Below are 15000 nucleotides of genomic sequence, written 5' to 3'. Positions count from 1 at the left end.
TCAAGATATTTCTCTCTCTCTCTCTCTCTCTCTCTCTCTCTCTCTCTCTCTCTCTCTCTCTCTCTCTCTCTCTCTCTCTCTCTCTCTCTCTCTCTCTCCCTCCCTCATCTCTCGAGCATCATCATAAACGAAATATTCCTCTAGGTTCAACGTGGTTGTGAGATATCGTCCTGGGTGTCTGACAAAGGTATATTACGAAAATTCTTTCGGGTTGGCCTCAGAGGGGATTGCCATCGTGGGCACTCTAGCGTCCCATTAACAAAAATAATATAAGCTTCTTAGGAGTCGAAGTGGGGATAGGGATGGGTGTGGGTGAGGGATGGGTTGAGGGGCCTGGCTAGCTTCGTTCTGTATTTTAGGTTCGTTAGATTGTGTCTGTTTTATCATTATCTTCACCAACGCCTTGAATACTGGATGAAAATCGTATCCTTTTTCTCCTGAAGGAGGAAGTGAGAGGAGCCATACTAGGATTTTTCTCCTGAAGGAGGAAGTGAGAGGAGCCATACTAGGATTTTTCTCCTGAAGGAGGAAGTGAGAGGAGCCATACTAGGATTTTTCTCCTGAAGGAGGAAGTGAGAGGAGCCATACTAGGATTTTTCTCCTGAAGGAGGAAGTGAGAGGAGCCATACTAGGATTAAACAAAGGGATGGAGAAGTTGACATTAGTTCAGGGGAAGGCGCTTCTTGAGAGTGTTCGACGTCTTGCATAGGGTAGGTTCTGAAGCGGTTCAGATTCTGTTTAGAAGTTCTGTCTGGAAATAGTTCATGCCTTGGGGAGGGAAGGCTCTTAAAGCTGCTGTTCATGTTCAGCAAAAAGGTTTTGTTTTGAATCTGTTCAACTCTAGTGCAAGGAAAAAGTTCATAGAGAAGTTGATATCTTGTTTAGAGAAAGTTCTTGGATAAACTGTTCATTTCCTGTTCAGGCAAAGCTCACTCTGAAACTGTTCATGTTTAGTTCTTCTTCACTTGTTCATGTTTGCTTTAGGGGAAGTTCTTCGTTAGAACTTCATGATGACTCTGGCTGTTCTTAATAGTTCCTGTTTACTTTCACTCCTTGGCCATGACGCTGAAGGCCTAAGGTTGAGGGTCCCAGGCGAAGGTCCTGTGGTATGCCGGGAGTAAATATTTTTCTCCAGGGGCTTCGTGGCCACGTTGCTCACCCACCACCTGTGGCCACGTGAGAATAGAAATAGATATATTGAAGCAAACGAGAGAGAGAGAGAGAGAGAGAGAGAGAGAGAGAGAGAGAGAGAGAGAGAGAGAGAGAGAGAGAGAGAGAGAGAGAGAGAGAGAGAGAGAGAGAGAGAGAGAGAGAGAGAGAGAGAGAGAGAGAGAGAGAGAGAGAGAGAGAGAGAGAGAGAGAGAGATAATGAGAAACAGAGAAACAGACAGCCAAAGAGACAGAGAAAGAGGAATACAGACAGAGAAATATAAAGACAGATGATTCACCAGACAAACAGACAGACACATAAACAGACAGAAATATAGGCAGATAGTAAGCTGCAAAGACCAAACACACACACACACACACACACACACACACACACACACACACACACACACACACACACACACACACACACACACACCACACAAACAGGCAAACAAACCCCTCTCAAACAATGGTTACTAATCCAGTTTAATCCTGTTTACCTCACCAATCACACATTAGCATTAATCTTGAACCAGTGTCTTATTTGACCAGCATAATGACTTCGAAGACACCTACAAAACACTATTCTCTTTTAGAACAACAACTCCATCACCAGCGTCACATGCAACTCTTCAAGACAACTGTCGTAAACCATTGCATGTTGAGGATGAAAGACCCATTTACTTAAGCTTTGTTTTGGCACTTAGAATGACAGCCATTTCTTGAGTGCCAGTGTGGCATTTGCATGTCAGGGACACTCGCTCATACTGGCCTCTCGTAACACGTCGTAGATATAAGCAGGCTCGGGGGCGCCTGCGTCTGTAGCTCTATTTGCATATTATTGACAGATACAAGGGCCGTATAGTGGGTTATTCAGATGGAACATTACAACAGGGAGATGAGTGTGTCGTAATATTTGTGACGTAAGGCTGAGTGTGAGGAAGACTGTAGGAGAAGGTGAGGGTAGACTCACACACACTGATCGTATGGAAGACACACACACACTGATTGTGAAGAAGACACACACTGATCGTATGGAAGACTCACACACACTGATCGTGAGGTAGACTCACACACACTGATCGTGAGGAAGACTCACACACACTGATCGTGAGGTAGACTCACACACACTGATTGTATGGAAGACTTACACACACTGATCGTATGGAAGACTCACACACACTGATTGTGAGGTAGACTCACACACACTGATCGTATGGAAGACTCACACACACTGATTGTGAGGTAGACTCACACACACTGATTGTATGGAAGACTCACACACTGTAGGGGTTTCTGAGATGAAACTTGGTTCCAGTAATCTATTTTGTTGTCATCCTTACAGACGAATATATCTACTTCATCCAGTCTCCTGGACGGGATCATCCCACATTACAATCTTCCCTGATTTTCTATAATGTTTCTGGTGTGAGCTGTGAGCAGAGCTGCCTACCCCTTGCCCCTACCATCCCCCCAAAGTGGGCCAGACAGGAAAACATGACTAGTGTACTAGGACAAGGCTTCCTCCCCAGCTGACCCTTCCTGAGTATTTGACTCGACAGGTTCCCTAACATTCCCACGCCTTGTACTCTCCTTGTCACGTGGATATTTTTCTCTCCCTGGCCTGGTACTGCCCAGGGTAGGAGGTTTTCGTCCCTTCCTCCCCACCCTGCTCTTCCCCTAGTGTAGAGGATGGTAGGTCTATTTTATTTACTACCAATGGTCGAGAGTTTTTTTTTTCCCCATTGGAGTTTTTTCCCCCCGTTGGAGTTTTTTCCCCCCCGTTGGAGTTTTTTCCCGCCCCGTTGTATGTAGAGTATGGGCGTCGGTGGGGATTATTTTCTTTTTTTTTCACGGCCCACAGTTGGGAGTTTTTCTTTTTTTTTCTTCCCCTTGCTCCTCTATCCCTCGTATAGTCGATGGTGGGAATTTTCTACACCCGATGGCTGGGAGGTTTTCTCCCCCTGCTGTATTCTTAGTACAGAGGATAGTAGGGAGTTTTTTCCCCCCCCGTTTTTTATCCCTAGTACAGACGCTGGTGAGGGAAATTTTTTTTTTCACTGCCCACAGTCGGGATTTTTTTTCCCCCTTGCTCTATCCTAGTACAGACGAGGGTGCTGGGTATTTATTTCCCATGATGGGCATTTATTTATTCTTTTATTTCCCCTTCCCTTACTCTGATGCTGGCAATGGGGAATCTTTAAAGCCATTTTCTCTTTTTTTTTCTTTACTTTCGATTCTAAAACTCGGGACAGATGAAGGTGAGTAATGTTTCATGGGTAGTTGGAGGGAAGTCCCTCGCTTCTCGGACTCTGATACAAGCGACGTGGTGGGGGAGGGGGGAATATTTTGACCCTAACCTTCACCTGACTCTTAAGTGTGTTATCCAAAGTGAAATATATTCTTTTCTCCTCCACTTACTCTCGTTCTTCTATGTGTATTCCCGTACATATGTGAATCTATATCTCTTTCAGGATAGCCCAAATTTTTTTTCTTAACCCACACTTCCTTTGACTCACTATCCTCCTTAATACCTAGTCAACTGGGTGACGATAGTTTCTGAAAAGGAAAAAAAAACAGACAAACAGATTCTTTCGTACGTCAACACACACACACACACACACAGACCACTGTAGCTGGGGAGTATTAGCTTAATCTCTCTTTTGCTGCCAGTCAGCTAAGCTAAATCGTTTCCACACACTGAGCGATGTCACCCCATAAGATAAGAAGTCGCATTATCTCTCCCTGACGTTTTCTGGATAAGTTATCAGGGAAAAAATTTTTTCCCAGCAATGCTCGACTTTGATGGATGCCAAGATGAAGATGGTGTATGATGAAAATGGCGTTTGGTAAAGTATATATATATATATATATATATATATATATATATATATATATCCCTGGGGATAGGGGAGAAAGAATACTTCCCACGTATTCCCTGCGTGTCGTAGAAGGCGACTAAAAGGGAGGGGAGCGGGGGGCTGGAAATCCTCCCCTCTCTTTTTTTTTTTTTTTTTTTTTTTTTTTTTTTTTTTTTTCTAGAAGAAGGAACAGAGAAGGGGGCCAGGTGAGAGTATTCCCTCAGGGGCCCAGTCCTCTGTTCTTAACGCTACCTCGCTATCGCGGGAAATGGCGAATAGTATAAAAAAAAAAAAAAAAAAAAAATATATATATATATATATATATATATATATATATGTGTGTGTGTGTGTGTGTGTGTGTGTGTGTGTGTGTGTGTGTGTGTGTGTGTGTTCGGTGTTAGATTTTCCTGTGAGTCTTCTCCTCACTTCAGACATGGGTTGGGGGTATATGATATATTCACCTGCGCCAGTGGACTCACTGGAATTTGTATATTACAGCGGGGGAACGCAGTCTACGGGAGGGCGTGGGGAAAAAAAAAATTGTAGATGTATTCTAGAGGAAATGGTGAGTCAGTGGTATACGTATCCCACAGAATGTATGGACTGAAAGGAGTTTTTTACAGACTACGTACAACGAAAACATTCAACATACAGCAAAAGTGGTGTACCGCAAGGCTAGAGTCCCAGTGCATCTCTCTATAGCAGAAACGTAAGGTTGAGTTCACGTCAGCTCATATAATTCAGATGTTCATCGTAACAGAATAATGATAATCAGTCTAGGAGAAAAAATAGAAGTCGAAATGGAGTTTCTCTGAATGTGTTCAAAAATTTGGACATCTTTTACATGATGTGAGTCAAAGAGGCTCATTAACCACAACTTCTAAAAGACTTTAACTACCGGCGTATGTCTTCCTCTCTCTGTAACTACCTGCGTATATATTAGCCTCCGTAACTACCTGCGTATATCTTGGCCTGAGTATCTACCTGTGTATATCTTGGCCTGCGTAACTACCTGCGTATATCTTGGCCTGCGTAACTATCTGCGTAACTACCTGCGTATATCTTGGCCTGCGTAACTACCTGCGTATATCTTGGCCTGCGTAACTACCTGCGTATATCTTGGCCTGCGTAACTACCTGCGTATATCTTGGCCTCTGAGAGTACATGCGTTAGAACAGACCTAATCTATCGAGAGGCCTGAGATCACGCGACGATTCATCACTCAAATAAAGTGAAAATAGGAATAGCACTTAAGGACGGTTTCTTAGTCATGAAGAGTGCAATAACGACCTTATTGTCCCAATGTGATATTTCTCACTATGAAATATTTCTCACTACCGGGAACTTACATGGTACTCGTTGCCACTATGAAGTATTTCTCAAATACCAGGCATTTACTGGGTAATATTCATCATTCTGACGTATTTCTCAATACCAGGCATTTACATGATAATATTTCTCTATGAAATATTTCTCAATACCAGGCATTTACATGATAATATTTCTCTATGAAATATTTCTCAATACCAGGCATTTACATGATGATATTTCTCTATGAAATATTTCTCAATACCAGGCATTTACATGATAATATTTCTCTATGAAATATTTCTCAATACCAGGCATTTATATGATAATATTTCTCTATGAAATATTTCTCAATACCAGGCATTTACATGATAATATTTCTCTAAGAAATATTTCTCAATACCAGGCATTTACATGATAATATTTATGAAATATTTCTCAATACCAGGCATTTACATGATAATATTTATGAAATATTTCTCAATACCGGGCATTTACATGATAATATTTCTCTAAGAAATATTTCTCAATACCACTAACTTAGCGTGACCATATTTCCTAATTTTCAACACAGCTCAAGACAATATTTCTCAATATCCCTCGTGGAAATGACGTCTTTATTTTTTTTTTTACCGTATCTCGTAATTAGCCTTTACGCACACGTCGGTCATGGCTCGTAACCTTCGAGACCCATGTGCGTTTTCCTCTCTTCCACTGGATCTTGTGAAGTCAAGATTTCGACCTAGAGAGAGAGAGATAGATAGATAGATAGATAGATAGATAGATAGAGAGAGAGAGAGAGAGAGAGAGAGAGAGAGAGAGAGAGAGAGAGAGAGAGAGAGAGAGAGAGAGAGAGAGAGAGAGAGAGAGAGAGAGAGAGAGAGAGAGAGAGAGAGAGGGATGAACAGACAGATAAACAGATAAATATGATAGATAGATAGATAAATAGATAGAGATAGATAGATAGAAAAATAGTTAGAAAAATAGATAGGAAGATAGATAGATACATACATACATAGAGAGAGAGAGAGAGAGAGAGAGAGAGAGAGAGAGAGAGAGAGAGAGAGAGAGAGAGAGAGAGAGAGAGAGAGAGAGAGAGAGAGAGAGAGAGAGAGAGAGAGAGAGAGAGAGAGAGATTAGAATGTAATTTCTGAGAGGCGAATCATTCTAGGTTTCCATGGGCGACCCGCGCTGGAAAAAAATATCATAGTATCTGGTGCAGGGACGATGGTAAGGGATGGGGGGCCGCTGTACACTACATAATTACCGCCCTAACATGACGAGACGCAGGCCAGACTGGGAATCGTAAACCTGACCGCCATATTGTTTTGTTTTTTTTTCCCAGTAAATGGAAAAGGGGGGGGGGGGTGGAACGAGTATGGTTACCTACCTACTAGTGCTTACCTACGAGTACACACCTACTAGTGCTTACCTACGAGTACCTACCTTCTAGTACTTACCCAAGAGTTCCTACCTATGGGTACCTACGAGTACTTACCTAAGAGGACCTACCTACTAGTGCTTACCTAAGAGTTCCTACCTTCTAGTGCTTACCTAAGAGCACCTACCTACTTGTGCTTACCTAAGAGTACCTACCTACTAGTGCTTACCTAAGAGTTCCTACCTACTAGTGCTTACCTAAGAGTTCCTACCTACTAGTGCTTACCTACGAGTACCTACCTTCTAGTGCTTACCTAAGAGGACCTACCTACTAGTGCTTACCTAAGAGTTCCTACCTACTAGTGCTTACCTAAGAGTACCTACCTACTAGTGCTTACCTACGAGTACCTACCTTCTAGTGCTTACCTAAGAGTTCCTACCTACGAGTACTTACCTAAGAGTACCTACCTACTAGTGCTTACCTACGAGTACCTACCTACTAGTGCTTACCTAAGAGTTCCTACCTACGAGTACTTACCTAAGAGTACCTACCTACTAGTGCTTACCTACGAGTACCTACCTTCTAGTGCTTACCTAAGAGCACCTACCTACTTGTGCTTACCTACGAGTACACACCTACTAGTGCTTACCTACATGTACCTACCTACTAGTGCTTACCTAAGAGTTCCTACCTACTAGTGCTTACCTAAGAGTTCCTACCTACTAGTGCTTACCTAAGAGTACCTACCTACTAGTGCTTACCTAAGAGTTCCTACCTACTAGTGCTTACCTACGAGTACCTACCTACTAGTGCTTACCTAAGAGTACCTACCTACTAGTGCTTACCTAAGAGTTCCTACCTACTAGTGCTTACCTAAGAGTACCTACCTACTAGTACTTACCTAAGAGTTCCTTCCTACTGGTACTTACGAGTACTTAAATATGAGTACCTACGACGAAATTTTATCATGACGGAAGGGCTAACGCGTAGAACTCACCGCCCGTCTATGCTTGCTGAATTCAACCATTTTCCTCAGCTGGCACTTGCATTATACATCTGTTTATCCTTGGTTCATCTGGGACTGACTTCAACCATCTGTCAAGTTTTCTTTTCAATGTTTCTGTTGTTGTTCTACGTTTACTGGTTATTTCTCTCGCGTCAGACTCTAGTGAATAATCAGTTTATCATCTTGCTCAGACCTTCATGTATCATTGTTTGATTTAGTGTCATTGTGTTCCACGTAATTATCAAAGACTTGACAACTCTGTATCTCTTCTCGTTTAAAGGCTTTCAGGTCGAGTGCATTTCCCTTTGTATCTTCAGTTTGCTGCCATGCGTCTATTATAATAGATATTTTTCTTCTTTCTTCAATGCTATATTGATGTAGTTTCATTCATGAAGTTTCATTCTCAAGATTTTGATGGTGAAGTACATCTGAATTCTGTCTGTTTTATCTTTTTCGCATTCATTTAGTCGGTGACCATACAACACATTGATATTCAATATAGATTCTTCTAAATACATTGAACATTCTCATCAATAAGTTTCAATATCTTACAATGAAAATGTTTATGATTATACCACTCATTTCTCGGCTCGATAATATTATCTTACGTTGTCTGAAATGTAGTTTCTCATTTGTGATGACAACCAGATCTTTTCCCATGTGTTTCTCTTTCAATCACTTCCTCGTTTGGGCCTTTCACCAATGTATTATTACTTGTTCCAAAACTTAGTTGCTCAAACTTTTCTTCCCTGAATTCCATCAGGTGCACCTTAAAACATTTTGTAAATTGCGTCAAAGTCATTTTGAATCTCCGTTTGATCAGGTTCTGATCCTATCATTTTGCTTACTCTCGTGTGTCATCAGCAAAGATCTTGACTATGCTTTGCTTCAATTCCCTCTTGATATTTAATATCATCACTACAAAGAGCACTGGGGCTCACACTTGTCCCTGTGGTATACCCCACATTGGACTTATTCCTCCTCAAACATGATTCCATTTGGTACCACTATGACCTTTACGCCAGTCAGAAACTATTGCATCCATCTTCCTGTATTACCCTTAATGTCATCTTCAGTTAATGTCATTAACAAAACCCTGTGGTTTATGTCATCAGATGTTTTGCCAAAGTCCAGATGAAACAGCATCCATTCGTTATCTTTCCATTTTAAGCTTTCATCAAAGGAATAAGATAGTAACTGGGTTTGAGTACTTATTCGTGGTACAAATCCACGTTGGCCTTCGTTTATGTGGCTCATCTTGATTAGATGGTTTAATACATATCCTTCCACCGATCTTTCAAGGACCTTCGTTTATACACAAAGTCAAGCAAACTGGTCTATGTTGTTTAGGTATAAGATCCTCATTTGTGTAACGATGTTACAATACACCAACTTGTGAATGTTTGCGATATGCTTTCATCCAGACTTTGCCTCAATAATAACAACATTGGTTTCGCTATTGCTGCTTTCGTCTATTTTGAGGGACATGGCTCGAGGTTTCCCATCTGCTCTTGGGACTCAATATTTCGCCTCCTCCGTCAGATGATGAATCGTTCTGATTATATAGTCTGATCTGCCAATATCTTTGTGTGCATTTTCATCTTAGTGGTTGACCACAGTTCTGTGTGTGTGTGTGTGTGTGTGTGTGTGTGAGAGAGAGAGAGAGAGAGAGAGAGAGAGAGAGAGAGAGAGAGAGAGAGAGAGAGAGAGAGAGAGAGAGAGAGAGAGAGAGAGAGAGAGAGAGAGAGAGAGAGAGAGAGAGAGAGAGAGAATCTTTTACTTAAAGCTACTTCGCGACGAGATTTTGCCAAAAGGCGGGTTTATTAACGCGTAGCGCTCACCACACGAAGACTTGGAGTTACGAAAGAATAAATCGTGAGGTGCGTTCGTGCCGTTCAGTGGCAAACTATAGTAGCAATAATGATAATGATAATGATAATGATGATAATAATAACGATAATGATAATAATAATAATAATAATAATAATAATAATAATAATAATAATAATAATAATAATAATAATGATAATAATAATGATAATGATAATAATAATAATAGTGATGATAATGATAATGTTAATAATAATAACAATAATAATGATAATAATGATAATAATAATAATAATAATAATAATAATAATAATGATAATAATAATAATAATAAGAATAATGATAATGTTACAGAAATATCTTGAGCTATGGATCTTGAGAGAGATACCTATATTACATATCAACAACAACAAATAAACAACAACAATCTATGGAACAGAAGAGATGAATAATCACATATGTCTTTTCTTTTTTTTTTCTCCTACCTCCTCTTCTCCTGATGTAGATGACCGAATAATTCACTTGACTAATGTATCTAGAAAGAATCTTTTTTCTTTTTGTCTATCATTTGCTTTTCATCTTTTTTTGTCTATTATTTGCTTTTCATCTTTTTTTTTTTGTCTATTATTTGCTTTTCAGTTTTCTATCTTAATACTTGTTCCAAGCCTTCGATTTATTTCAACCTCTTTACGAGGTGATTGGCTTTTCCTAATGGGTCTACAAAATGTATATTCCCATTTCAGTCTATTAGCTGAATGTCCAATACAGATCCCTGGGAATTCTTATACTGAAGTCTCTTAAGGTTATGCTTATGTATACTGTTCGATCGTTCAAACTCATCCAATCATCGTAAACTTAATTCGCATCGTTTTCTTTATCATTTAATGACAACCCTTTATCTCAGATAGAATGTGAAATGATTTTCTTATCAACATCCACTTCGTTTCATATTTTTAAGCTTACAGGATTATCGAGCGAAGAAAGCATTTTAAATAATTGGCCTCCTACAGACTGCGTGGTTGGAGATGAAGAAGGGAATCGTGTACGCCATGGGAGACGACCTCTTCACGGAGAACCCACGGATCTCGGTGCACCATTCCCTGGCGCTGAACGGGGAGCAGTCCTGGGTCCTGACCATCAAGGACGTCAACATGAACGACGCGGGCAAATACATGTGTTCCCTCAACACGGCCGTCAGCCTCAGGAAGTACTACAGACTCACGGTCGTCGGTAAGTTGGTGCGCTGGTAGTGTGTGGTGGTTGTAGATGTTGGTGCGCTGGTAGTGTGTGTGTGGTAGAGCCACGTCATATTTCTGTCTTTATTGTTGTTGTTATTTAGTTCCCTTCCACCGTCTGTGTTTGCGAGAGAGAGAGAGAGAGAGAGAGAGAGAGAGAGAGAGAGAGAGAGAGAGAGAGAGAGAGAGAGAGAGAGAGAGAGAGAGAGAGAGAGAGAGAGAGAGAGAGAGAGAGAGAGAGAGAGAGAGAGAGAGAGAGAGAGAGAGAGAGAGAGAGAGTAAGATGCAAAGGCAAGATGCTCTTATACATGACGACGAGGTGTCCCCTTTGGGTGTGTTACTGACGTTATCAACCACATCCATGCCACTTTATTGACTGCTTTACTACTGACATCAGACGTCACTGATCATGGGGAAGTGTGGGTATGATCACAGGATACACTCGTGGTAACACATCCCCTTCACCTTTTGCCAATACAACACAACTGTTCAAACTTTATGGATAATGTCAGCATTTTCAGGTTCATGCTTTCGGTTACTCACTGAGTCATTTCTCTGAGAGACTTTCTTCGACGTATTCTTTTTGTTCTTCTTAGTTTCTAGTTATGTTCTGTACTTGTTCTAACTTCCCCGTCTCCCACAGAACGGAGAACTGCATTTCCTGTTGATAAACATAACATTGATTCAGACACGTTACCCCTGACTCTTCTCTCTTCCATGATGGGTATATTTATGACATCTGATGCCTTACTGCGACTCAGATCGATCAATTCTTCACTGGCTCCTTTCTATCAATACCCCCCCTTCCTCTCTCTCTCTCTCTCTCTCTCTCTCTCTCTCTCTCTCTCTCTCTCTCTCTCTCTCTCTCTCTCTCTCTCTCCTGTGATATTCATCTCACGTTCACTGTCTTTTCCACGTGCTTGTAAAATAGTCTTCACCTTTCCTCACCTTTCTCTTCCTTTCTCCCTCCTCCCCCCCCTCTCTCTCTCTCTCTCTCTCTCTCTCTCTCTCTCTCTCTCTCTCTCTCTCCCTCCCTCTCCCAGCTCGCTCTCCCTGCCGCTCACACTATTGATGGTGATGCTGCGCGAGCCTTGACAGCCTCATTTGTTTGGGTTATTGTGTGTTGCTTCCCAGCTAACAGAGAGGAGATAAGAACCACTTGTCAGAGAGGAATCCATCCACCGCCTCTACTCCTATGATGGATGATCATAAAATGCTCACGAGGGAGGCAGGGAGGCAGGGAGGGTTTATTTTGCATACAGTGTCAATACGGATGAGGGCCAACGTATCAGATAAACCAGGTGGATGAAGGAGTGGGAGGGGAGGTGCGAGGGGGGAGGGGATGGATGGTGGTTGATGATTCGGTGGATGACAAGGGTGGAGGTGAATGTAGGGAAGAGGAGGAGGATGAGGAGGAGGAGGAGGAGGAGGAGGAGGAGGAGGAGGAGGAGGAGGAGGAGGATAGCTGAGTTTTGTTAGTGAGTGGCTTTGAAAGGCAACAGAGTACTAAGTGATTAACAGATAGACAGATAAATGATATATATATATATATATATATATATATATATATATATATATATATATATATATATATATATATATATATATATATATATATATATATATATAACGTTACTCTTTCATGGCTAAACCTTTGCACTTAGAGGCCCCAAACTATGGCTATCACCCTGAACATGATAGTATTATCGTTAGCCCTAACATAGCCGCCTTACTCTGCTCCTGCACGAAGCGTAGCCCCAAAGTGGCAGGGACTACATACAAAGAGTTATAGGGCTACATAATGATAATGGTAATATACATATATATATATACATAAATAAAGTCTCTGGTCATTATACATAAGAGCCAAAGACTGGATATATGCAAATGAAGCCACTGTCTGTTTTTACGTTACCTCACTGAAGTAGAAAAGGCCTACAAGTGAATATATATATATATATATATATATATATATATATATATATATATATATATATATATATATATATATATAGATATATATATATATATATATATATATATATATATATATATATATATATATATCAAAGAAGACATTCGTTATTGTGACTGTAAAATGAACAGATAATCTTTGGGGAAAGGAGAACACGTTTAATGTCATCATTACAACGAGTTCAATCCTTCATCATTGAACAGCGATCAAAACTGTTGTGGCCCGAGTGCATCAAGGATGTATGATGTTACATCGTGGGGAGAAAAGGATGTGGCGAATGAAAATGTGCCCATCCTTCTCATGGCATATCGGGTACCTAATGTCACGACCGTGGGAAGCCCTACTCGATCTCATGACATTTCTTTGTTTATCTCAAGCGGAACCAATAGTAGACTTCAATCGTTTGAGAGAGAGACAGAAAAAAAAGAGAATCAATATATACCTTAACTCCCTCCCCATCCTCACCCCCAGCTGCGAAATACTTAGCGAAATTACAAGCTCTGAAATGCGCTTTACGCAGACGATCACAAGTGATCTTTTGAGGTAAAATTTTGGTCACTGAACTATTAATCAGGGTGTTACTTCGCCCGCTCGAGGTTACGCAGTTGGCGGCACTGTATTATCGTCTGTTGACGAAACAAGAGTCCAATCTACCCCTGCTACCGAGTGTAGCGCAGCTACCTCGGTGTAGAAGTCACTACATAAATAAAATAAGGGCCCTGGGAAACGACCAGGAACCTTTTAGAAAGAAGTCCCGGGGTAAGTATAAGTAGATACATTAAGTATAAGTAGATACATTAAGTATAAGTAGATACATTAAGTAGGAAGTCTGAGTGTCAGTCATGGAATATTCCTTCTGCCACACTTGTTACATCCTATTGCGTGTAGCATGTATATAGACATCCTACAACCTACTACTACTACTACTACTACCTACTACTATTACTACTACCACTACTACTTCTACTACTACTACTACTACTACTACTACTACTACTACTACTACTACTACTACTACCACTACTACTTCTACTACTACTACTACTACTACTACTACTACTACTACTACTACTACTACTACTACTACTACTACTACTACTACTACTACTACCACTACTACTTCTACTACTACTACTACTACTACTACTACTACTACTACTACTACTACTACTACTACCACTACTACTTCTACTACTACTACTACTACTACTACTACTACTACTACTACTACTACTACTATACTACTACTACTACTACTACTACTAAATGACGCCTCGTAACGTCATTCACAAGACCTTCGCTTTTGAATTACATCAAGCCATTGATTTCCTTCATTACATCAAAGGTATATAATTTACCTTATAACTCCTACTACAAGATCTATAATTTGTTTTCTTATCTTTGGCGCATTCATTGGCATCTTGGCACCGTGCTGAACACAGTCGTGCTATCACAGACGAAGGAAAATTATAGTTCAGGGACGATTCTAAAGCAAGAGAAATATAGTGGAAGGGGTGATGTAAACATGATAAGTCGCCTGGTTCCTTCACCTTCTACTCTCCCTCGCGATCCAGCATTATAACACCCTAGGATATCTTTATTAGTCCTTGCTATACGTCCCCAACACCCAGGATGTTATTTTCACTCGTCCTTCATACGTCCCCAACACCCGTGGATTAAGATAACACCGCCTCAGACACCCTGAAAAATCAGTCGTGATGACCATCAATCAATTTTCAAAATACATTGTACTTCCCCCGAGATTTCAGTCGGTCTTCAAAAACCTATTATTGGGTGCTTCTGCATAATGTACGACCACCAAATCACGGCCAACAATATGTCAGTCATCCACCTTTGTCCGTGGACGGTGGATGTCTTAACTTATGCACTAAACGTAAATAAGATAAATCATTCAGATATATCACCTTTTAACATTTGAGCTGCATTTTGTTTTTTCTCTGGACTCACGCTCATTATTCAATACGAAATTAAGGCTTCCTTCAAAAGAGTTTAGAAATCACTTCTGCACCGTATTTCCCGACCAGAGTTTAAAAATCACTTCAGCATTGTATTTCCAGATTCCCTTTCGTCAACAGACGATGTAACGGCCGTTATAACTTATCTTTATATTTCACATTCGATCGCCGTTCCCCGCGTTAGTGAGGGAGTGCCAGGAAGAGATGCAGAAAGAGCCGCAACCAGGAACATCCATTTTCTAGCTTTCATGTGCAGTGCATTGTTATCATAGCTCC

The 15000-nt window shown here is 40.7% G+C and overlaps 1 protein-coding gene across 1 annotated transcript in view; it reads left to right on the top strand.

Moving 5' to 3' along the window:
* Positions 1-15000, top strand: part of LOC139755571 (lachesin-like) — a 162569-nt gene that overhangs the window by 58844 nt on the left and 88725 nt on the right. Inside the window, exon 3 of the mRNA XM_071674049.1 lies at positions 10549-10768. Within this exon, the coding sequence (XP_071530150.1) occupies positions 10549-10768 (220 nt within the window). The remainder of the gene's footprint in view (positions 1-10548; positions 10769-15000) is intronic.

Source organism: Panulirus ornatus, chromosome 19, assembly GCF_036320965.1.
Source record: "Panulirus ornatus isolate Po-2019 chromosome 19, ASM3632096v1, whole genome shotgun sequence".
Lineage (NCBI taxonomy): Eukaryota > Metazoa > Arthropoda > Malacostraca > Decapoda > Palinuridae > Panulirus > Panulirus ornatus.
This window is presented reverse-complemented; position numbering and strand designations above follow the sequence as displayed.